Source organism: Nuphar pumila, chromosome 8, assembly GCF_984573655.1.
Source record: "Nuphar pumila chromosome 8, dmNupPumi1.hap1.1, whole genome shotgun sequence".
Taxonomy (NCBI): Eukaryota; Viridiplantae; Streptophyta; class Magnoliopsida; order Nymphaeales; family Nymphaeaceae; genus Nuphar; species Nuphar pumila.
The window spans coordinates 26,063,402-26,087,709 of NC_143256.1; the positions used below are offsets into that span (position 1 = coordinate 26,063,402).

Below are 24,308 nucleotides of genomic sequence, written 5' to 3' on the forward strand. Positions count from 1 at the left end.
CTACTATTTTTAATTGCTAATTTTCACTGCATTTTTGCTTTTAGTTCATTGAATGATTAGTTAGTGATTAGTTCATTACGAGTTAGTTGTTAACAAGTGATTAAGTTAGTTGTTAGTTACTTTGTAATTAGATTACTTAGCCAATTAGTAGTAGAGGCTGCATTCAATATTTTAGTTAATATAGATTAGCTATAGTTAGCTTAGTCCTAATCTTATCATTATTTAGAAATAGTTTTCCTTGTAGCAATAGTGATTCTGGATAATAAGTATGGGTATTAGTTTCCTGATTAGATTTGTGTTTTTAACATGATTTTAAGCATTAGTTAGTTAGTATTTAGTCTCTTACAGAATGTAGTGAGGTTAAATTCATTCTCCCTTGCATTTTAGACCTTCATCGCAACAGTTCTTGATTTCTACGTCAAAACCGGTTAGAACGCGTGTCTAGCTGGGTTTGTCGATTTATGAGCTTAGAATCCATTGTTAAATTTTTATTTTCTGTAGGTTATCAATTTAATTAGATTTAGAATTAGTATGCACACATCTTAGTTTGATAATTAGTGTTTTAGGGCTCATTTTTACATAGTTTTGCCCATCACAGCATTTGAGGTTCTAGATAGGTTCATTTCATAATTTTGATTGAATTTGTGATGCTTATATCCGGAGCTCTTGAAGTGACATTTGGGATCCGAAAGTTTTGCTGAATTTTTGGCTCTGTCGGGAATACAATAATCAAAAATCACTCCAATTGGACTCCGTTTGAGCCGTCTGCTATTCATTCTCTGACTGCCTACCAGAAATTAAGGTTTCGTGGAGCGTGGGGGCAAAATAGTCGTGCGCTTTTAAGTAGTTTTTCTAATTCCAATTTTTAGTGTTTTATTAGGATTCTATTATTAGTCCAGAGTTAATTATAGCGTTAGGATAATTAGTTGAGAGAATTAGCTCTGGTAGTTTCTCATTTTACGTAGAATTAGATTAACAGTTACTTTTAGAATTAATTTAGAGATAGTTATTTCAATTTTTATAAATAGTTTTACTAACTTCATTTTTGTCGTGCAGGTGATATTAAGTTGCAAGTTAAGAGCATCTAGTCCCAGTGATTGAGTATTGCATCAAGCGAAATAACGAAAATGCCTTTTTGTTCGCAGGCTTAAGTCACTACGTGTTTTTTTCTGTTCTTATTCAATTTTGATTTCATTGTAATATTTTCTATAATTGAACAAGTTCAATATCAATAAAGTGCAAAGTTTAGTTTTAATTTGAGTATTTTCCGTTCCTTGTGGATCGATCTGACTCACCACTTACGTGGGAAATTGTTATTATTACTTGGTTGGTGATTTTCTAAACAATTTCAACGATAAAAATAATGTTTTAAAAATAACCATTGTCGGGGAACGGCGTATACTCTTTTAAGTCTAAGTTTGCAATTAGTTGATATTTGCTTAGATAGTTAGTTAATTGCATGTTATTTTTCTAGTTAATAGGATTAGTTAGTAAATATAGGATTAACGTAGTAAGTACATATAGGATTCACGGTTATTTCTCTAGGATTCAGAATTTTGTATCCTTCTGGAGCGCTTAGATAGATGAGTCCTAGATAACATAGCTTGAATTCCTATTTCTGTACATACGTATATTTAGAATAGATTTAATTTTGTAGTTGAATTTTTCTTTAAGCATGATTATCATAGTTTAATTGCATTTAGTTTTAATTTCTTGTTTTTGTTCGTTGTGTACTGCTTTCTTTTCATTTACGTAGTTAGGTCGCCTCGTTAGTTTAGGTTACGTTGCACACATCTGGACTTAGTTCCATTGTATGCAAGGGCGCAGAAATTTGGGTGTCCCACTTCAACCGTTCATTGAGGATCCAGAGAGAATTATACGTTCTTCTCGGAACCGATCCAAAATGGGGGATCAAGAACCCAAAGCTCCTACGCGCCCTCTCAGGGAGTACTTCCTACCCACGGAGTACACCCAGGCGTCCTGCATTCGAAGACCCGATGTAGGGGTGCCACAGTACGAGATTAAGGCCAGCGTGATTCAGATGCTCCCATCTTTCTATGGCCTTAGTGACGAGGATCCCTATAGGCACCTCGACGAGTTCCTCGAAATTTGTTTCATAGTAAAGATTCAAAATTTTGGGGATGATGCTATGAAATTGACCCTCTTCTCATTCTCATTGAAGGACAAAGCCAAGTATTGGCTGAAATCCTTAGACATGATAGTGATAGGTTCATGGGATCAGCTTCAGCAGGAGTTCCAAAAGAAGTACTTTCCTATTGGTAGGACAAATCAATTCAAGCGAGCCATCACCAGTTTCTCAGAACTGGATGGCGAGCAATTTTATGAAACGTGGGAGAGGATGGAGGATCTCCTCAGGAAATGTCCTCACCACTAGGTGCCCAGATGGCAGCTAGTGCAATGCTTTTACGATGGATTGTCTGATAGAAATCATCAGATGATTGACGCTTCTTGCGGGGGGACATTCACGTTGAAAAGTGAGGATGGGGCTTGGCATTTGTTTGATACTCTTGCCGAGAATTCATTACACCATGCCTCCACCTCGCGCATTGAGAAAGTCACACCAAGCGGATCAAAGCGAGGTGGTGTTCTTGAAGTTGGGTCCACTACCGAGCTGAAAAGCAAGGTAGACATGATCTCTCAGAAGCTGGACCAAGTCCTCTCAGGACCACCACAACCCCAATCTTATTTGGTGTGTGCATTGTGTGCCAGTCTGGCGCACGTTGTTACTGAGTGCCCTTCGGCAGCTCAGTACCCTGAATTTGTGCAGGAGCAAGTTCAGGCTGCTCAGGGTTACGCCAGGCCCCCGAACAACCCATTTTCATTCACATACAACTCGAGGTGGCGTAATCACCCTAAATTTTCATGGAAAAGTCCCCAGACTTTCACCTAGAGCCTTCCCTCATAGCCCACTCGGTTGCCACCATTCACTCAGACTTTTCAGAGGCCGAGCTTTCCTCAAGCCACTTATTATCCTCCTCAGCCTTCCCAAGAGTCTGCCCCACAGACTTCGTTCGAGGCGAGACTTCTCCAAGCATTCCAGGAGGTAAAACCCTCTAATCAGAATGCATTCGAGAAGTGCAGTCAGATTGTGAGTTCCCATACTCAATCCATAGCGAAACTAGAATCACAAATGGGACAATTAGCGGAAGCGCTAAGTAGGAGGCCTGAGGGTAGCTTGTTGAGTTAGGCTATTGCGAACCCTAAGGGCAAGGAGCTGAGCTCTAGTGGCCTGTACATGACAGATTCACAACAACAGGCCAAAGCTGTGATGGCCCTTAGGAGCGGACGTGAGCATCACATCGAGAGCAGTTCAAGGACAGAAGAGTCAGAACCGATTAGATCACCCCCTGTGGCTCAGTCCTCGCCCCTGATTCAGATTTATGATAGAGGTGAGCCTCCTCACAAAGCGAAGGACCCCCCGATGTATATTCTCAAGCCACCCTATCCAGAAGCGTTAGAGTCTCCCCTTGGAAGAAGAAAGCAAGGCACGAAGGTTCATGACATGCTTGAGATCTTCAAATATGTACAGATCAACCTGCTGTTGCTTGATGCCATTCAGCAGGTGTCGGCTTATGCCAAATTCCTCAAGGAACTTTGTACCTAGAAGAAGAAATCTAGAGAAAAAGTTTCCACCAAGGTTCATCTCACTGAGCATGTGAGTTCGGTGCTGCAGCACCAGACCCCACCAAAGCTCAAGGACCCTAGAGCCCCGATCATTTCGTGTACCATAGGAAACATCCGGATAGAACGCGCTCTTCTCGATCTTGGAGCAAGTGTGAACATCCTACCTGGATACTTCTATGACTCGTTTGGGCTAGGAGAAATGAAACTGACCCTTATTACGCTTCAACTAGCACATCGGTCAGTCAAGGTGCCAAGAGGTATCTTGAAAGATGTGCTAGTGAAAGTAGATGATTTCTATTTTCTGGTCGATTTCATCATTCTCGACATGGAGGGAATTGACAGCCAGCACCAGACTCCGATTATTCTTGGCAGACCCTTTTTAGCGACTGTCAATGCGTGCATTAATTACAGAACCGGAGCCATAGATCTGTCGTTCCGCAATCGAAAGGTTAGGTTGAACATTTTCAACGTCACGATGGGTCCAGTGAGAGATGTGGAGTGTTTCCATGTAAATATTGTTCAGGAGTTAGTGGAAGCACATCCCGAGATGTATATGGCAGATGACTCCTTAGACTTATATTGTACATTAGAAGATAGTTCTGGGGATAATGTAGATGTGTCTTTGGTAATCTCAGGTGCCCGTTCATGGAGAGCACATGTTGAGCCTCTCCCACCACTTGCTGAGACCTCAGCGAGGTCGTCGATAGAGTCTCTCCCGCAACTTGAGCTGAAACCCTTGCCAGATTCACTCAAGTATGTATATCTAAGAGACGGTGAGACCGTGCTTGTGATTATCTGCTCACAGCTCACTGAGGAGCAGGAGCGTAGATTGATCGACATCTTGCGAGAGCACAAGGCAGCGATTGGCTGGGGGTAGCGGATTTGAGAGGGATAGACCCTTCATTCTACATGCACCAGATTCATTGTGATAAAGAATCCAAACCAGTGCGGGATATGCAGAGAAGGCTAAATCCCAACATGAGAGAAGTGGTAAAGAATGAAGTGGTTAAGTGGTTGGATAAGGGAATCATTTACCCCATTTCTGATAGCCAGTGGGTCAGCCTGATTCAGGTCATGCCTAAGAAATCGGGACTCACTGTTGTGGAGAACGAGAAGGGGGAGAATATCCCGATGAGAACTACCATAGGGTGGCGAGTCGGTATAGATTACAGGAAGCTGAATGTGGCAACTCAGAAGGATCATTTTTCGTTGCCATTCATTGATTAGATTTTGGAGTGACTCGCTGGACAAAGCTACTACTGTTTTTTGGATGGTTATTCTGGATATAATCAAGTAGTTGTCCACCCTGATGACCAGGAGAAGACTACATTTACTTGTCTGTATGGCATATTCGCGTTTAGGCGTATGCCGTTTGGGCTCTGCAATGCCCCGACAACTTTTTAAATGTGCATGATTGCTATCTTCTCTGACATGGTGGACGATGTCATGGAAGTTTTCATGGACGATTTCTTTGTTTATGGCTCTTTGTTTGAGGACTGCCTCCACAAACTTACTCAAGTACTGAGTAGGTGTATGGAGACAAACCTAGTGTTGAGTTGGGAAAAGAGCCACTTCATGGTCCAAGAAGGGATAGTGCTCAGACACATTGTGTCCAAAAGAGGGATAGAAGTTGATCGAGCGAAGGTGGAGTCGATTTCTCGATTGACTCCGCCCACTACTGTTAGACAGGTGCGTTCATTCTTAGGGCATGCTAGATTTTACAGGTGGTTCATCAAAGATTTTAGCAAAATCTCTCGACCGCTCTGCTCTTTATTGGCAAAGGATCAGCCCTTTGAATTTGATGATGATTGCATGAAGACCTTTAAGACACTCAAAGAGGCCTTAACCACTACGCCCATCCTGAGATCTCTGGATTGGACGCTTCCTTTTGAGATCATGTGTGATGCTTCCGATTATGCGATGGGGGCCATTTTAGGGTAAAGGATTGATAAGAAGCTCTATGTGAGTAAAATTGTGGATGATGCTCAGATGAACTACACTACGACAGAGAAAGAACTGCTCGCAGTAGTGTTCGCACTGGACAAGTTTAGGTCCTGTCTTTTCGATTCGAAAGCAGTTGTCTATTCTGATCACGTTGCATTGAAGTACCTTCTCAGCAAGAAAGACACCAAACTGAGGCTCATCCGATGGGTCCTGCTACTATAGGAGTTTAATCTCGAGATTTAAGATAAGAAGGGGAGTAAAAACGTAATAGCAGACCATCTTTCGAGACTGATCGTGGATTCTACTCAGGATCAAAGGTCGGTCATTGATTTCTTTCTCGATGAGCAAATTATAGTCGTCGGAACATCGCATTTGCCCTAGTTCACAGATATTGTGAACTACCTGGTTTCAGGACAAATACCTGCACATTGGACTAAGAATGAGCGAGAGCGATTCTTAGCAGAAGTCAGGCAGTATTATTAGGACGAACCAGAGTTATTCAGATATTGTGCGGACTAGATCATCAGGAGGTGCGTCCCGGAGGAAGAGTATGAGTCCATCCTGAGTTTTTCTCATTCACTAGCCTGTGAAGGGCACTTTAGTAGCAGGAAGACAACTGCAAAAGTTTTGCAGTCTAGATTTTTTTGGCCCACACTCCACAAAGATGCTCATGAATACTGCAAAAAGTGTATCCGTTGGCAGCAAACAGGGAACGTGTCCAAGAGAGACATAATGCCCTTGCCTCCGATCTTGATTGTTGAGATTTTTTATGTTTGGGCATAGATTTTTTGGGCTCATTTCCGCCATCGCTCGGCAATATATATATATATATATATATATATATATATATATATATATATATATATATCTTAGTGGCGGTCGATTACGTGTCCAAATGGGTCGAGGCCGTGGCAACCAAGACCAACTATCATAGCATCGTGCTTAAGTTCATTAAGCATAATATTTTCAATTGATTTGGGGTGCCAGGCGCGATGATAATTGATGGTGGCAAACATTTTAGGAACGTACAGGTCGCTTCTCTTCTGAGAAAATACTTTGTCAATCATCGTTTCACCACTCCTTATCATCCGCAGACCAGTGGACAGGTTGAGGTTTCTAATAGGAAAATCAAGTGGATCTTAGACAATACAGTCCGTCCGGACCGCAAGGATTGGTCCCAACATTTAGATGATGCTCTTTGGGCATACAAGACTGTGTTCAAAACCCTTATTGGCATGTCCCCATACTGTCTGGTTTTTGGAAAAGCATGTCACCTCCCTGTAGAATTGGAACACAGAGCATACTGGGCAATTAAAAAGCTTAACTTTGATATGACCCAGGTTGGCAAGGAGTGAGCACTGCAGCTCACTGAGCTAGAAGAGCTCAGGAATGATGCATACGTGAATGCCAAGTTATATAAAGCTCGCACCAAAGCCTTTCATGATAAACATATTATCAGAAAAGTGTTTGAGCCAGAGCAAAATGTGTGGTTGTTTAATTCTTGCTTGCAGTTATTCCCAGGTAAGTTGAAGTCACGATGGGACGGACCTTACACTGTGAAAGAAGTGTTTCTGCATGGGGCAGTGATGCTAGTTGACTCACGCACCAATTGCATGTTCAAGGTTAATGGGCAAAGACTGAAGCCCTACATTTCAAATGTCTTACAGGCCAGTGAGTGTGAGGTCTGGGATCTCACAAATGACTAGGGTCCGAGCAGGAAAATGTATTTTATGTGCATAGTAGATTTAGGATTTTCAGTCCAACCTTTATTTTTGTTTCGTTATTTGATCTCTGATAAGTTTACATTTGATTTAAATCATGCTAGCTTATTTGATCACTCAGAGTATGAGTGCAGGTTATTGGATTTAGGACATGGCCTTTAGAACAGATAATTGGTGAAGTCAGCTTAAAACTAAGCATTTGCGTATGCTTAGCGATGGAGCATGATCCAGCCAAGAATCAGCTCGAGAGACTCCACATATCAGGTTGTATCTATTTGTTCTCTTGTCTTGATTTCAAGTTCTTTAGTGTGCATCTACATTGCATTTTTACATCTTTGCATGCCACTAGGGACAGTGTCATTCAAGCATCGGGGGAGGGGGGGGGAGTTCAGTAAATACACACTATTTGGTCTTATTTATCATGTTTCAGTAGCTAAAACTCATAAATTAGGCATTTTAGAAAAAAATTTAGCATATATGAATGTTATTGACATAATCCGACATGTTAGAAAGTTTTAAAAGCCCCATGAGGAATTTTTTTTTTGAACAAAGCCAAAAAAGTGAGTATTTATGTAAAGTTCAAAGAAAATACTGTATTTGAATGTGAAAAGATAATTTTGAATCACAAATTATAAGTATGCACAGTTTGAAATAAGCTACTAAGTAAATAAAAAAAATATATAAAGAAAAAGCTCGAGCTCAAAAGAAAAGATTCTGCGTTAGGTTGTTTGGATAGTTTCACAATTTTGAGTAACATAAGTTCAGACGCAAGTTGAAGCGTTTGAATTTCATTCGAAAAGAAAAGTGAAAACTTCGTGAGCCTTAGAAGTTGAGATCAGACACAAGTTGAAGTGTCTGAACCTCATGTCAAAGGGGTACATGAAGGAAGTCACTTTTGTTCCTAGTTAATGTCTTTAACATACATATAGTGGTATAAGAAGATATTAACATTGCATAGGGCACAAAGGCAGACTACACGCAAGCTATCAAATGAAAACAAAAGAAAAGTGAAAAAGTAAAAAAAAAAAAATTAAAAATCCAATGAAAATGAGAGCTTAATGTAAAGAAAAATTCATTACTTAGAAGTAGATTGAAAGATTATGCAGAAAAAGATACATGTGATAAAAAATGAGCAATAGCATGACAATACACGATTTTCTGAGAAACAATCATAGATAAATGCAATCTTTATAAGAGTGAAAGGAAAATTTGTATCATGGAGGCATAGAATCTCTAATTATGTTTTGAGAAGTAAAAAATTACATGAAATGTCAGCTAAAATTGATTTCTGGAATTGCCTAGCATTTTAGAAAAATTTAAATTTCTGCATGATTTCTGATGTTTGTGGGTAGCATCTCTGCAAACCCTCACGAGACCTTGCTTGTCCACTGAGATAACCCAGAAGTTCAAAAATGGCTTGTTGCATAAGCTAAATGCAACTGTGATTCCTACGAAAGTGAGTTAGTTTAATAAAAGTTTGCATTTTATTGGGGTAGTCCATATCTTCATTGCAAGGGTAGCGTATATTGCTAGGGACTAGCAATTATTCTAGCATGGGGGTATTTGATGATGCATAAATTACTCATAATTATAATATATTTTTATTGTAAAAGCGTATTATTTATAGGTTTAGTACCCTCACTTAGATGCATTTAGAGGTCATGGAGCTACGGTTCAAATTTTGTTTGAATCGGACTTAAAATGAGAAAATTATCGCATTTATAGTATAGTGGGTCGGACCTCGAGACAAAATGGGTCAATTTGGATCCAAACGGCCATTCTGGGCTGTGGATCGAGCCAAAACTTCAAGATCCAACCCACATCTTGCCCCAAATCCAGTTTTTGAAAATAATTGCAGAAAATCCCCTCAGAAGTGACGCCTAGCCATTCTTTTGGTTTTAATCCTTATTTTGGAATTAACCAAAATATGGTTTTGGGCTTTAAAAACCACACTCTAACCCTAATCGTAGGTTCCTGCCTTGGGAGATGCGCCACTCAGAACTCACCCTTCTCCCTTCTCCTTCTTCCTCATCCATTTCCCCCGTTCGTCTCTTCTCCTTCTTCTTTTCTAAGACTTCTTTTCGCACGCACAAATGGTTGGTCGTCTCAACCATCGAGCTCCATCGTCTCCCTCCACCACTTCTTCCCCTTCCGTTTCATCCTCCATTCCTCTTTGCTGTTAATCTTTAACGTGAGTTGTTGTTTTGTGCAGGAAATCAGGCGTGAAGTATGCTTGATCCAGCCGGTTGTGCCGTCTACAACGGTTGGGTGGCTGGTTCCTTCTATCCGGCGTCCCCTTCCTTCATCCCTCATTCTGTGTGGCTTTCCAGCTGTGCTCCAGCCATTAACAACACCAACAGAATGGTATTGCAGCAGAAGCAGTTTGGATGGTGTCTTCTTCCCGATCTTGAATCGTTCTTTTCTACCATCCCACTCCTCAGACTGTCGGAATAGGCCACGATATGTCTCTCATCCCATCTCTTGTAGCGTAGAGTCGAATGCGTGTGATTGAAATTTTGGTTGTTTGCATTCTTTTTTTTTACCCTTAGATTTAGCTAGTTCGTGCATAAACCAACACAATAGAGTGAGTGTAGATGCGTATTTCTATTACTTTTTTTAGCACTGTTTAAATGTTGATTCCTGTTTTTGTTTTTTATTTCAGTTTTGATTTGTTTTCTGTTCTTGTTTTCGTTTCCTGATTTTAACATGTATTGATTCCTGCTTTCTTTCCTATTTCTGTATTAATTTCTGTTTTTGTTTTTGTTTTTTATTACCTGCTTGATTCCTGTTTCAGTTCCTGCTTGATTCTTGTTTCGTTTCCTATTTTTATTTTTGTTTCGATGTCTGTTTTGTTTTGTTTTAATATGTTTTGATCCCTACTTTCTTTTCTGTTTTTGTTTTTTTGTTGTTTTGATTTCAGTTTTGAATTTTGATCCATGTTTACTTTCTTTGTTCCTGTTTCGATTCAAGTTTTGATTCCTGTTTTTGTTTTTGTTTTGATTCATGTGTTTGTTTTAACCTCTTTCCTGTTTTTACATTTGTATTCCTTTCCTGTTTTTGATTCGTTTCCTGTCATTGTTTCAAGCTTTTCTTTCCTGTTCGTGAGTTGTTCTTTTTCTGTTTTTCTTTCAGTATTAATTCCTGTTTTAATCTGCTTAATTCCTTTTTTTTCTATTTTATTTTCGTTTTGATTGATGTTTTGTGTTGCTTTAATCTGTTTTGACTTCTTACTGCGATTTTTAGCATTCAACTAAGTTTCCTATTCCTGCAATTTTTTTTAGTTGACTTTAGTTGTTTCGTTTCCTATTCCTACTCCTGTTTTGATTTATTATTCCTCTTTTAATTTCCTATTTGTTACTGCTGAATGTCACTGCTAATACTGAGTTTAGCAGGAATTTTCTTACTGATTGTTTGTCTTTGCTGCATCAGCTAAGTCTTACTATATTGTTTTACTGTTTGTTAACATTGTTTTAGAAGGGGTTACTGGTTGTTACTACTGTTTTAGTTTGATAAGTATCATTAACACTGTCTGTTTTAGTGTTTGATTTTCACTATTTGTTTTAGTGCTTGTGTTAGTGTTTGTTTTGCTGCAATTTTTACTATTTGTTCTACTATTTTTTTTTACTGAAGCTCCACTATATTAGTTTATTGTTTTGTAATTGATTTTCATTGCATTTTTTCTTGATTGTTCTTACTGCTGATTTTCATTGTGATTTCTACTATTTTTAATTGCTAATTTTCACTGCATTTTTGCTTTTAGTTCATTGAATGATTAGTTAGTGATTAGTTCATTACGAGTTAGTTGTTAACAAGTGATTAAGTTAGTTGTTAGTTACTTTGTAATTAGATTACTTAGCCAATTAGTAGTAGAGGCTGCATTCAGTATTTTAGTTAATATAGATTAGCTATAGTTAGCTTAGTCCTAATCTTATCATTATTTAGAAATAGTTTTCCTTGTAGCAATAGTGATTCTGGATAATAAGTATGGGTATTAGTTTCCTGATTAGATTTGTGTTTTTAACATGGTTTTAAGCATTAGTTAGTTAGTATTTAGTCTCTTACAGAGTGTAGTGAGGTTAAATTCATTCTCCTTTGCATTTTAGACATTCATCGCAACAGTTCTTGATTTCTATGTCAAAACTGATTAGAACACGTCTCTAGCTGGGTTTGTCGATTTATGAGCTTAGAATCCATTGTTATATTTTTATTTTCTGTAGGTTATCAGTTTAATTAGATTTAGAATTAGTATGCCCATGTTTTAGTTTGATAATTAGTGTTTTAGGGCTCATTTTTACATAGTTTTGCACATCACAGCATTTGAGGTTCTAGATAGGTTCATTTCATAATTTTGATTGAATTTGTGATGCTTATATCTGGAGCTCTTGAAATGACATTTGGGATCCGAAAGTTTTGCTGAATTTTTGGCTCTGTCAGAAATACAATAGATCAAAAATCACTCCAATCAGACTCCGTTTGAGCCGTCTGCTATTCATTCTCTGACTACCTACTAGAAATTAGGGTTTCGCGGAGCGTGGGGGCAAAAGTCGTGCGATTTTACGTAGTTTTTCTAATTCCAATTTTTAGTGTTTTATTAGGATTCTATTATTAGTCCAGAGTTAATTATAGCGTTAGGATAATTAGTTGAGAGAATTAGCTCTGGTAGTTTCTCTTTTTACGTAGAATTAGATTAACGGTTACTTTTAGAATTAATTTAGAGATAGTTATTTCAATTTTTATAAATAGTTTTACTAACTTCATTTTTGTCGTGCAGATGATATTAAGTTGCAAGTTAAGAGCATCTCATCCCAGTGATTGAGTATTGCATCAAGCGAAATAACGAAAATGCCTTTTTTGTTCGCAGGCTTAAGTCACTACGTGTTTTTTTCTGTTCTTATTCAATTTTGATTTCATTGTAATATTTTCTATAATTAAACAAGTTCAATATCAATAAAGTGCAAAGTTTAGTTTTAATTTGAGTATTTTCCATTCCTTGTGGATCGATCTGACTCACCACTTATTATTACTTGGTTGGCGATTTTCTAAGCAATTTCAACGATAAAAATAATGTTTTAAAAATAACCATTGCTAAAAGTACCACCAATAACCTAAGTTTTAATGATGCAATTGCTTGGATGAAAACAATAAAAGATGAGTTGGATTCTATAAAAAGGAATAAAGTTTGAGAACTAACTACTTTGCGTGAAGGTTGAAAGAGAAACTTTAAAAGAAACTCAAGGCTCATAGAACTATTGATAAGTTCAAGACAAAATTAGTTGCAAAAGGATATTCTTAATGTGAGGGTAGAAATTATGAAGAAACTTATTCTCCTCTGACAAAATTGGTCTCTATTCGCATTATTTTGACACTGATGATGTAGCCCTGCTATGGATCTTCAAACACTGAGCTCAACAGTTAGGTGCACGTAGGCACACAACTGATTAGGCACATGTAGGTGTTGTATATTCTTCAACACGCACATGTGTTACTCGTCCTGGCACACACAAGTGCTCTTCTGCTCACAGTGCACACAGACGTAAGCAAATGACTTGTGCACGCATGCGCAAGGCGTTACTTAACACTCGCAGTCGTTGTGGTGTTCAACGCTCGTCATTGTGCCTCAAGCTCGATCGATGTGCGTTATCTGTTGGTGCAGTACCTACAGATGACCGGATCCACTCAAGCTAGTTTTTGCAACATGATGAATGTGTTTTCAAAAGCAAAAATTGAAGAAGAAAATAGTGTAAGTGATTGCACTCAACTACAGTTCACACGGACACTCAAGAGCTAATGTGATGTTTATGTGTCAAGGCTTTATGCACAGGTGCAATCCTACACTGAGGTGAGCTGTATCATAGAATGATTGATCATCCGTCGGTTGTGGATCGGTGTGCAATTGAAGACGATCTTTGCACGATGCATCCTCTATCTGATCACTTGAGTTCTCAATTAAAAGAGAATATGAAGTGGAAGGTAGGAAGATGATCTAACTAGACTAACTAAATAATCTAATTAGCCTAAATCCTCAAGAGAGGTTGATCTCCATAAGAGGAGCCAAAAGAAAACTTGAATTCATTAAAATCTCAAATCTCATCAGATTGCATAATGCTTTATTTACAAAATATCAAACTATTTATAGAGTTGACCTTGACTTGGTGACAAGCCTTTGAGCAGCCTGCATTTCAAGACTGACTGGCACCAACCCTTAGTGCTCAGCTGAAACCACACCGCTATGGCCCTCTAGTGCTGTCCACTCTGTACCGCACCAACCTCACTCAGTTGACTGATCTACTGTGCATCAACTTGACCCGACACTATGCTAAATTGTTGTCCCGATAGTTGTGACTCAATGCTCAACCAAACCCTGTTGGTTTTCCTTGACACATTGTTTATCTGTCTGCCCATGATTTGGTGATTTGGTCCTTTATGTTGTGCGGCAACCGAATCCACCTCTTACCTTGGCTTGAATTCAATAGGGTCCGCAACAATCCCTCCCTTTTGAAATGTTCCTAGTCCTCTACGAGAAAATTTGTGATACTTCTTGCAGAGGTTAGTATCCTCTTCCCATGTAGTCGTGGCCTTGGAAATGACTAAGTGAGTCATTTTTCATTTTTCTAGACAATGCATCGGCAACTACATTCTTGAGACCTTTCTTGTACTTAATTTCAAAGTTGTATCCCATGAGCTTAGTCAACCATTTTTGTTGAAGAGGTGTTGAGACTCTTTGTTGTAAGATATACTTGAGACTTTGATGATCCGTTTAAATTAGGAATTGTCTCCCAAGTAAATAGGGTCTTCACTTTTCTAAAGCCAACACAATGGCGAGAAGTTTCTTCTCATAAGTAGAAAGGCTTTTGATCTTACCCAGAAGAGCCTTCTCATAAGTAGAAAGGCTTTTGATCTTACTCAGAAGATCTTTACTTAAGTATGACAATGGATGACTTTCTTGCATTAGTATGGTCCCAATTCTGATGTCACAAGCATCAATTTTTAAAACAAAGACCTTATCAAAGTCGGGTAAAGCAAGAACCGTTGTCGCAATCATTGCTTGAATGAGAATTTGGAAGGCATGTTCGGCTTCACTATTTCATTCCCATGCATTCTTTTTCAACAATGTCATAAGTGGTTAAGCAATGATGCCATAGTGTCGAATGATCCAACGATATTACCCATAATACCAAAGAAACCGCTAAAGGCTTTGATGATGCACGAAGTAGGCCAACTAGACATGGTCTTATCCGAATCGGTACATACCCCTTTATTTCCCACTATGTGTCCAAGATAAGACACACTCACTTGTCCAAAGCTACATTTGCTTCGCTTGGCAAAGTGAGTATGTTCTCTCAACATATCCAACACAATTATCAAGTGTTTGAGGTGATTCTCCCAATTCGAGCTATAGACCAATATGTCATCAAAGAATACCAACATAAACTTGCTCAACATTGGTCTAAATATGTCGTTCATTGTTCTTTGGAAGGTGGTCGGCACATTGGTCAACCCAAATGGCATAACCAAGAATTCATAGTGACCATCATGCATGTGAAATGCGGTCTTCTTTATGTCTTCATTAGCCATTCAGATTTGATGATATCCGGCTCTTAAGTCAGGCTTGAAAAAGTATTTGACACCAAATAACTCATTCAATAGTTCATCAATGACCATAATGGGATGCTTGTCTTTAAATGTCACCTCATTAAGTGCTCTATAATCAATGCAAAATCGTCATGAGTTATCCTTCTTGCGCAAGAAGAATCGATGAAGAATATGCACTTAAACTTGTGTGGATGATGCCACTTTCAAGCATCTCTTACACTAACTTTTCAATTTTTCCCTTTTGTGCAAAAGCATACTGGTATGGTCTTACACTAACCAGACCTTGTCCCGAAATAAGAGGTATGTGATGGTCTTGAGTGTGTGAAGGAGGTAACCTCTTGGGTTCTCCAAAAACATCTTTAAATGACTCAAACAACTCACTCATGTTCGATGAAACAATGTCTTCCAACTTGGACTCCTCTTTTGGAACTATTGTTTGTACCAAACATAAGAAAGCCATATGTGTAGCTTGAAAAATCTTTATAGCCTCTTGGCCATCAATAATCTCGCCTTCTTGTGTATAGTTAGCTTTTAAGATCATTGGTCGGCCCTCTTTGGAAAATATCATTTTCATGTTGGTGAAGTTCCATGTGACACTCCCTAAAAAGCGAAGCCAACACATTCCCAACACAACATCAGTGCCATGCATAGGTAACATGAACAAGTCAAGCTTGAAGTAAGATCCTTGAAGGTTGATCTCCATATCAGTGCAAAGTTGGCCACATTTGAGATAACTTCCATCTCCCACCATAACATCAAACTTTGGATAATCATGTGGTTGAAACTTGAACTTAGACACTAAGTCCTCTCTCACAAAGTTGTGGGTAGACCCGTGTCTAACAAAATATCAACTTTCTTTCTAGATAAAGTGTTGGGGACTCTCATGGAATTAGGGGCTGATTTGCTTCTCAAAGCATAACATTGGCCAATCGATCCTTGAATTTCTTCAATTTTCTCATAGTCCAATTCATCATTGGTCTCTTTTTCTTCCAGCTCACATTCTTTTTCATTGTTGGTCACTATCAAGCATTTGAGAGATTTGCATTTGTGACCCGGTATCCAATTGCTCTTGCAATTAAAACATAAGTCATTCATTCACAACTCTTTCATCTCCTCCCTAGAGATATGCTCCACTTTAGGGTTATTGAAATCTCGAAACTTAACCCCTTTGTTTGGTATAGGCCTTGGTATGAATTTGGATCTTTGATTGTCATTCATGGAGCTTTTGCGAATCTCATACATTCTTTTGTATTTTTCTCTAATGATGCATGCTTGAAGATAGCAATCCTCAAGTATTAGTGGATTGTAAGTCATTAGCTTATGTTGGATGTCATCTTTCAATCAACCAATGAAAGAACTCAAAAGTGCATATTCATTCCATTCACCACATAGAGAGCATAAATCCTCAAATTGAGCTTGGTACTCTTGTATGAAACCAATTTGGCGAAGTTGCTTCATTTCTACTCCGTGATTGGTGTATGAAGTTGGGTCAAATCTTTTTATAAGTTTTCGTTCTAATATATCTCAAGTACGATAGTCATTTCGTTGGTCGAACCATCGGAACTATCTTAGAGCTTCTCCTTTAGATCTCGTAATAGCACATCGGACCATGTGCTCAATCTTCATATTAAGACTAATGAAGAATTGACATGCTTTATAGAGTCATTCCATCGGATTTGTGCCCCTGAATACCAAAAATGGAATTTTGACCGATCTAGGTAAATTTGATTCACAAAAACTTCCATGTTCGGGTGTGAATTGACATTCTCGCACTGTCTCATTTGGATCATAGACATTTTCATCATTCTGGTCATGCCAAGGAGAATTTTCCTCAAAATCATCAAGGTTTGCATAGCCGGGTTTGCCACACGCAGGGTGCGCATGCTGTCTTTTGTCACCCATGCGGCGTGCCAGGTCATCCTCGTAGGCAGCACTGCACACATTGTGCATCATAGCGTAGCACGCGTGGTGCAGTTGCTCACCCATGCGGAAATTGCCGTAGGCATCGTATGGCAGTGTGTAGCGCACGTTGCGCTGCAGTGCATTTGTGCTAGCACCTCCGCGTGCATTTCGCGATGATGCAAAGCGCGCACGTGCAATTATGCAGGATGCTTCATACGCATTTGCACAACACCAAGGCTCATTAAATGCAGTCGTACAATGCCAAGGTGTGTCAGAGCTGAGCACATTCAGTGCTATTGCATTTGCGCCAGTTCCTGGCATATCGTGCACTTGGAACTGTGCGCGAGGCACTTCCCCTGTGCGAACCGCTGAGGGTCCTGCTATTGTCTACATCTTATCAAACATCATCTGCGCATCAGGCGCACGCCTGTCCACAGAACAACCAAGCAGCTCAGGCCTCTTACCCTCGGCCTTCAGCTGAGCCTTCAAATCAGCAAATAACTCAGTCACATTCTGCTGTAGCGAAGTGATTTGTGCTTTAAGACTTATCATTTGGCGGTCCACTCGCTCGAGTTTGCCTTCAAGTGAAGCAACTCAGAGTGAAGTTTCCTCAAAGCGCTCGTGGACTCGCTGATGCAACTGGTCCAGCATGATCTCCTTGAGCAGTGCTGCTTTCAGAAACATAACTTTGATACTAATTGATACGGCCCTGCTGTGGATCTTCTACCACTGGGCTCAACTGTTGGGTGCACGCAGGCACACAATTGACTAGGCACACACAGGTGTTGTATATTCTTCAATGCACACATGCGTTACTCGTTCTGGCGCACACAAGCACTCTTCTGCTCACAGCGCACGCATGCACACTTATGCATACAATGCTCGTAGGTGCGATGAGTTCATCTATGCATGCAGACGCAGACAAATGACTTGCATGCATGCGCAAGGTGTTAGCGCTCGCAGTCGTTGTGGTGTTCAACGCTCATCGTTGTGCCTTAAGCTCGATTAATGCACGTTACCCACTAGCGCAGTAGTTGCAGATGACCGGATCCACTCAAGCTAGTTTCTGCAATATAATGAACATATTTTTAAAATAAAAAAATGAAGAAGAAAAGAGCGCAAGTGATTTCACTCAGCTGCAGTTCACACAGACGCTCAAGAGCTAATATGCTCTTTTTGCGTCAAGGCTTTATGCATAGGTGCAATCCTGGGTTGAGGTGAGCTACGACATGGAATGCTTGATCATCCGCCAGTTGTGGATCGGTGTGCAATTGAAGACGATCTTTGCATGATGCATCCTCTATCCGATCACTTGAGTTCTCAATTAAAAGAGAATATAAAGTGGAAGGTAGGAAGATGATCTAACTAGACTAACTAAATTAGTCTAATTATCCTAAATCCTCAAGAGAGGTCGATCTCCATAAGAGGAGCCAAAAGAAAACTTGAATTCATTCCAATCTCAAATCTCATCAGATTACATAATGCTTTATTTACAAAAGACCAAACTATTTATAGAGTTGACATCGACTTGACACCAAGCCTTTGGGCAGCCCGCACTTCAAGACTGACTGGCATCAACCCTTAACGCTCAGTTGAAACCACACAACCATGTCCCTCTAGTGTTGTCCACCCTGTACCGCACCAACGAGACTCAGCTGATTGGTCTGCTGCGCATGAACCTGTCCCGACACTATGCTGGCCCAATTGCTGTAACTCAACGCTCAACTGAACCCTGCTAGTTTTCCTTGACACGTTGCTCATCTGTCTGCACGTGATTTGGTCTGTTATGTTGTGCAACAACCCAATCCACCTCTTGCCTTGGCTCGAATTTAGTAGGGTCTGCAACACTGGTGGCTTATTTCGATCTCGTCCTATATCAAATAGATATGAAAACAACTTTTTTGAATGGTGAACTAAAATAAACCAAATTTATGCAACAACCATAAGACTTTTAAATTAAAGGTCAAGAGAATAAAATATACAAGTTGAATAAATTCATAGACTTAAGCAGTCACCTAAATAGTGATACTTAACTTTTCATAAGGACATAATCAAGTTGGGTTAAGGCAAATAATTTGGATCACTGTGTATATGCAAAGAAAAGTAAGAGTAAGTTTACTATGTTGTACTTTTATGTTGATGGCATACTAATCACAGGAAATGATATAGACATGGTAAATGAGACTAAGTCTTAGTTAAGTTCTCAATTTGAAATAAAGGATATAAGTGAAGCCTTATATATCTTTGGAATTAAAATCCAAAGAGATATAAAATTGAGATTGTTATGTCTAAGTTAAGAGAAATATATTGATCATATTTTGAAGAGATTTAAAATGAAAAGTATTAAGGCAAATGATACTCCTGTGGTTAAAGTCTTAAAACTAAGTAAAAATTATTGTCCAAAAGATAGATAAGAAATGCTAGATGTTCCTTATGCTCAAGCAATTGGAAGCCTGATGTATAAAATACTTTACACTAGACCTAATATAAGTTTGGATGTGAGTCTAGTAAGTATCTAGACTTCTTCATTGAAAAACAATGAAAATAATCTTTAGGTATTTAAGGGAAACTAATGAACTCAAGTTATGCTATCAAGCAGATAAACTAAGACTTGTGGGGTATATTAATGTAGATTTTGCTGGTGATAGAGACAAAGCAAAATCCACCTCTGGTTATGAATTTACATTAGGAGGTGGGCAGTTGAATGGTTGTGCAAGAAGCAAGGGTATACGACATAACAAATCCAGGAGCTGAATATATAGCCTGTAACACAGCAACCACCTTTGGTATATGGATAAATCACTTCATAAAATGATTTGAAATTAGATATTTCGAGAGATCCAATTTAAATTTATTGTGATAACAAAACTACTATTTATTTAATTCATATACGAGCTAATAACTCTAAGAGTAAGCATATTGAGGTTGAATACCAATATGTTCATGATATGCTTATGATACATGAAATAATAGTTAGTTATGTTCTTTCGGGTGATATTATAGCAAATCCTCTAACCAAGGTAATCACCGAAAAAGTTTTTACTAGACATGTGAGTCAAACGGGACTCAAATATGTCTAATTAATGAGTATATAAGTCCACAATAAAATTGTGTGAATAATATAACTCAAGAATATATTCGATGCTAAAACGTAATAAGTGAATAAACTTGAAACACCGGTAGCCCTTTATGGTCAAGTGGGAGATGTAAGAGCATGTGGCCATAACCAGCCGTTGGAAGAGCCACTCCAACTGTCATGTGTTATATAACAGTTAAACAAGAAAAATTAAATTAAATAAGATAAAAGACATTGAATAATATAGAGTTATATAACATAATTCAAGAGAGGCATCTGTTGAGATTGAGGGGGCGTTTCTCCTTTGTGCACAACCCATCCAACACCCTTTGATGGATTTATATATAACCTAGAAGCCACTTTTAAACACAGATAAATTTGAGATTACAAAACATATCGAAGGACCAATGCCATGGGATATACTGTGTAACAACGCACACATACAGAGACAAGTTTTTTTAAAACCCGTTAAAAAAAAGAAGTTCGGATCCCCTCTTACGCAGAAAAAGGGAACCCCCGACGCTCTCTCTCTCCTCGCTGTTCTCTCACCCGCCCCCCCCCCCCCCCCCCCCCCCCGACTTTCTCTCTCCCCTCTCGCTCGACCTAAACCCCACCGGCACGGCAGACCCTCGCCGGAGCCCACCCAACGCCGGCGACCTTCACCTGCAGGTACGCGCCTCCATCCCTGCTCCTTCTCCCTACTATCTGCCTGTCTCTCTTTTCGGTCAGGAGGGCAGGGGCGTCGCCCCTTCCTTCCCTCTTTTTCCGGCCAGCGGGCAGGGGGGGGGGGGCGACGCCCCCCTGCCTCCCTTTCCGGCCTGAGGGAAGTGGCGCAGCCCCTGCCCCCTCCCTCGTTTCTGTCAGGCCGGCGGGCCCCCTTCTCCTCAGTCGTGCCTAGCCGAACACCTTATGTTCAGGTTCGACGAGTCACGAGATGCTTGATTCGTTTGCCAGCCCTAGCTGTAGTCATTGAGTTAGGCAGGGGCTGGCATTGTGATTGAGGGCGGGTGGGGTTTCTAGGGCGCTTGCATTGTTTCTCCAAAGGTGATAATAATCTCGTTGCTGATCGATGATCTGTTTTGATAGGGACAAAGCTTTGGTTTCCTAAATCTAATTACAAGGGGATAGCGGCATTGATCGATCGGTTTTGACGAGGGGAGTCTCAAGTGGTGTAATGTCAGAGATGGATTTTGATCGCCCAAACATCGAAGAGTACCTCACCGACTCCGCCATCGACCCAGACAAGACCCTTCATCTGTATCCTCTTCCTTACCCATCTCCTCTTTTGCTTTCGACTTCTCTCTACGAAGCGATTCTCGATTTTTTTTTTCTTTCCAATCCTTAACACAGAAACAGCTCCGACCTGCTTAATATTTCGCCTGCTTTAAGTGAGGCTGCGGGCGCTATTATCGATGTCTCTCTCTCTCTTTATTTTTCTTAACTATTTTGTTATTTATGTTATCTCTGATTCTTGCATGTGTGCTGTTCAAATTGTTCGGAGGATTTATTGAATGCCATTGTTTGTTATTCTGATTTAGTTTGTTCATACTTTTGAAATATCATTGGGGTGCTGCATAAAAGTGACGTTGCTTTAGAGTATGCGTCTAACATGAAAAATAATTGAGTTTAAAAGAAATTCGTCACAAGAATTAAGTGCCTATTAGTAAAAATAATTGAGTTACTGTTTTTATTTATTTTCTACATCTTAAATTGTTTTTCTTCTTTATTTTGCATTTTTACTTATTTTTTTTATATATGTATTTTATTATCTAAACATGATATTTTCTTAGTTATTTTTGTTATTTTTATATAATTTTTATTTTGTTAAGCTTCAAGATTTTCTCAAGATTTTTCCGAGATTTATCACCAAACATATAATATTGCGAGAAAAAGCCTCACCGAGATATAGTGGATACCGATATTTGTGACTATGATATCGAGTTCCTTAGTCCCCAGATTTGCAAAATTTGTTCAATATGCTGCTATCGGTAGTTTTTGTTTGCCCTAAATCAGTGTATTTGGGTCATTTTTGAGTAAGAAGGCTGTTAATAGCATTCTTGGTAAGAGTTTTGCTGTTTTGATTGAGTTTTAAAGAATCTTTTGGAGTATATTAAGTGGAGGTAACTGAGTTTAGATATTGGAATCAAGTTTGGGTTGTGAAAAACGTTTTGTAGTCTAAGGCCTATTTATTATTAATCGACATCTGTTGACTGGTTATGAGGGCTATTGTGAGGCATTTGAGGTGTTTTTGTTGATGTTCTTCATATCGGCTGAGCACATAAGTGTGTTGGTAGTATAGACAACATCTTTGTTCTTTGATTGGCGTGCACCTTGTTTGGTGCATATTTTTGAGGCATTTGAGGTGTTTTTGTTGATGTTCTTCATATCGGCTGAGCACATGTGTGCTGGTTGAGTTGATAGTATCGACAACATCTTTGGTCTTTGATTGGCTGTGTGTGCATCTTGTTTGATGCATATTTTTGTGGTTGGTTGTGTAGTTTCCTTCTTGTGTAGGTTTTCTTGTGCAGGTTTGTTTTATAGTGTAGTTGCGGGTTTGGAGGGTATGGAGAAGGAGGTCATTCAAATCATTCCTGGGTGGTGATTGGTTGTGTTTTAAATAGTTCTTGGATATTTTGCCGTTGTTATTGTTTGTTATGAGTAAGAAATTTATAGTATAGTTAGAGGTTGTGGTTGTGATGGAAAGGGGGGGAATTGATTTAGCTTGACCCATTGAAGTTTGTTGGGACTCATGTATCTATTGTTAGAATGGTAGATTCATTCAGTGATAAGAGGGTTGCTATATCAGGAGCATCCAGAGCAGTGTTGTGAAAAAAGCACCTCAAGGCGCAAAAAGCACTCATCGTCTCAACCCGAGGGGCTTTTTGCCTTGAGGCACAAGCGTAAGGCGCAAGCATGTGTGAGGCATGCCCCTCATACGCCTTGAGGCGCATGCCTCATTTGTAATTAAGAAAAAGGCCAAAACAAAAGGTGGGACGGAGGCCCGATGTTAGGGCCCCACTTTCTCCTCCCTAGTCCCCACTCTCTTCACCACCACTAGCAGCCACCACCGGTGGTGGGTACATTCTTTCTCTCCTCTTCTTTTGCTCTTTCTTCTTCCCTTCTTTCTCCTTCCCTTTTTCTTCTTCCCTTCCTCTGCTGCCGCTTCATATTCTTTCTTCCTTTCGTCTTCTTCTTCTTCTTTCCTCCTTTTTTTCTTCCCTCCTGCTGCTGCTGCCGCTTCTTCTTCTTCCTCTTCCTGTGTGCGTCTTCTTTTTCTTCCTCTATGCAATTAATTGACTGTGCATGTGATTATGTATGCACATGTAATTTATTGTGTATTTGTTGGTTTTTGTATAGATTGCGTATATCAAATTGTGAATGTTAGTTTGTGTCATTATTTTAAAATAATTTTTTGTTTTGTGGATATGCATGTAATTGATTGCGTATGTGTAGGTTTGTACATGTACATAACTGCATATAAAGATTGTGTATGTACATGTAATCTATTGTGTATGTGTTGGTTTGTAATTTTGTGTATATAGATTGTTAATGTGAATTTGTGACTTATTTTGTGTCATTAGATCATGGAAATTAAAAATAAGTTTAAGCGTTTTTGTTTGCATTATTATGTGTTCTAGTGCTTGAAAAATTACCTTGATGTTTGTTTAGAAGTTAGAACTTTAGATTTCTTATGTCTTATTGGTTGTTGCTTCATCAATAAAGCATTTGTTTTATTTATTTGTATTTTTAGATATATTTTTTTTTAAATTTTAAAAATATATTTTTGAGGCTTACGCTTTACGCCTGGCTTCATATTTTGGTGGAACATTTCGCTATGCCTCAATGCTTTTCACAACATTGATCCAGAGGTAATATGAGTGGTACAAGATGCTACTATTGCAAAGAAATATGGCATATGAAGCGATCCTGCCCTGTATTGCAAAAGAAGAGTGGAGGTTCTACAGCTCAGTCCATTGCATAGAGTCCTAGATATAAGAATGAACAAACAAATTGTAGTGAAAGGGCTCAACCTACTGACTTGCGTGTGGGAGGTTCTTTTGAGCATTCTGGTGGGAGTCAGCTATAGAATTTGGAGTTGATGTGGCAGATGCAACAACAAATTCTCCAGTTGCAGCTCTTAACCCAATCATTCAATGTTTCTCTCTCTCTTCTATTCTCACTTCCTCTTCTGATATGGCTTGTGCAAGTATTTCTAGTAGTCCTCTTGGATGGCTGATAGATTCAGGATCATTATGCCACGTGTACTCATGAGTCAATTTTAGCCAATTGTCAGCCTTGCAGTGGTATTTTCTGCATCTCAGATGACTCCTTCATGATTCTATCCAAAGTTAGGTTCATTACTTCCAACCCATGTCCTAGAAGTAAATTGAATATTTCACAAATTTTATTATGTTCCTTCTCTTGCA

The 24,308-nt window shown here is 39.2% G+C and overlaps 2 protein-coding genes across 3 annotated transcripts in view; both read left to right on the forward strand.

Annotated features, from left to right (window-relative positions):
* The first annotated feature begins 3,256 nt into the window (after positions 1-3,256).
* Positions 3,257-4,522, forward strand: LOC149829840 (uncharacterized). The gene is made up of 2 exons (XM_090015312.1): positions 3,257-3,583; positions 3,695-4,522. Exons 1-2 carry the CDS (start codon positions 3,257-3,259, stop codon positions 4,520-4,522), a joined length of 1,155 nt encoding a protein of 384 aa, XP_089871438.1.
* A 15,897-nt stretch (positions 4,523-20,419) lies between these two features.
* Positions 20,420-24,308, forward strand: part of GPAT9 (glycerol-3-phosphate acyltransferase 9) — a 44,612-nt gene continuing 40,723 nt past the window's right edge. For both annotated transcript variants that reach the window (XM_090016114.1, XM_090016115.1), the window contains exons 1-3: positions 20,420-20,550; positions 20,968-21,138; positions 21,238-21,295. In XM_090016114.1, the coding sequence (XP_089872240.1) occupies positions 21,056-21,138; positions 21,238-21,295 (141 nt within the window). In that variant the 5' untranslated portion in view covers positions 20,420-20,550; positions 20,968-21,055. The remainder of the gene's footprint in view (positions 20,551-20,967; positions 21,139-21,237; positions 21,296-24,308) is intronic.

What these genes read in the sequence shown, in the direction of transcription:
- LOC149829840 (XM_090015312.1), top strand. Translation starts at nt 3,257, where the DNA reads ATGACAGATTCACAACAACAGGCCAAAGCTGTGATGGCCCTTAGGAGC. An exon ending in TGCTTGATGCCATTCAGCAG is followed by an intron (nt 3,584 to 3,694) that starts GTGTCGGCTTAT and finishes TCGGTGCTGCAG; the next exon opens with CACCAGACCCCACCAAAGCT.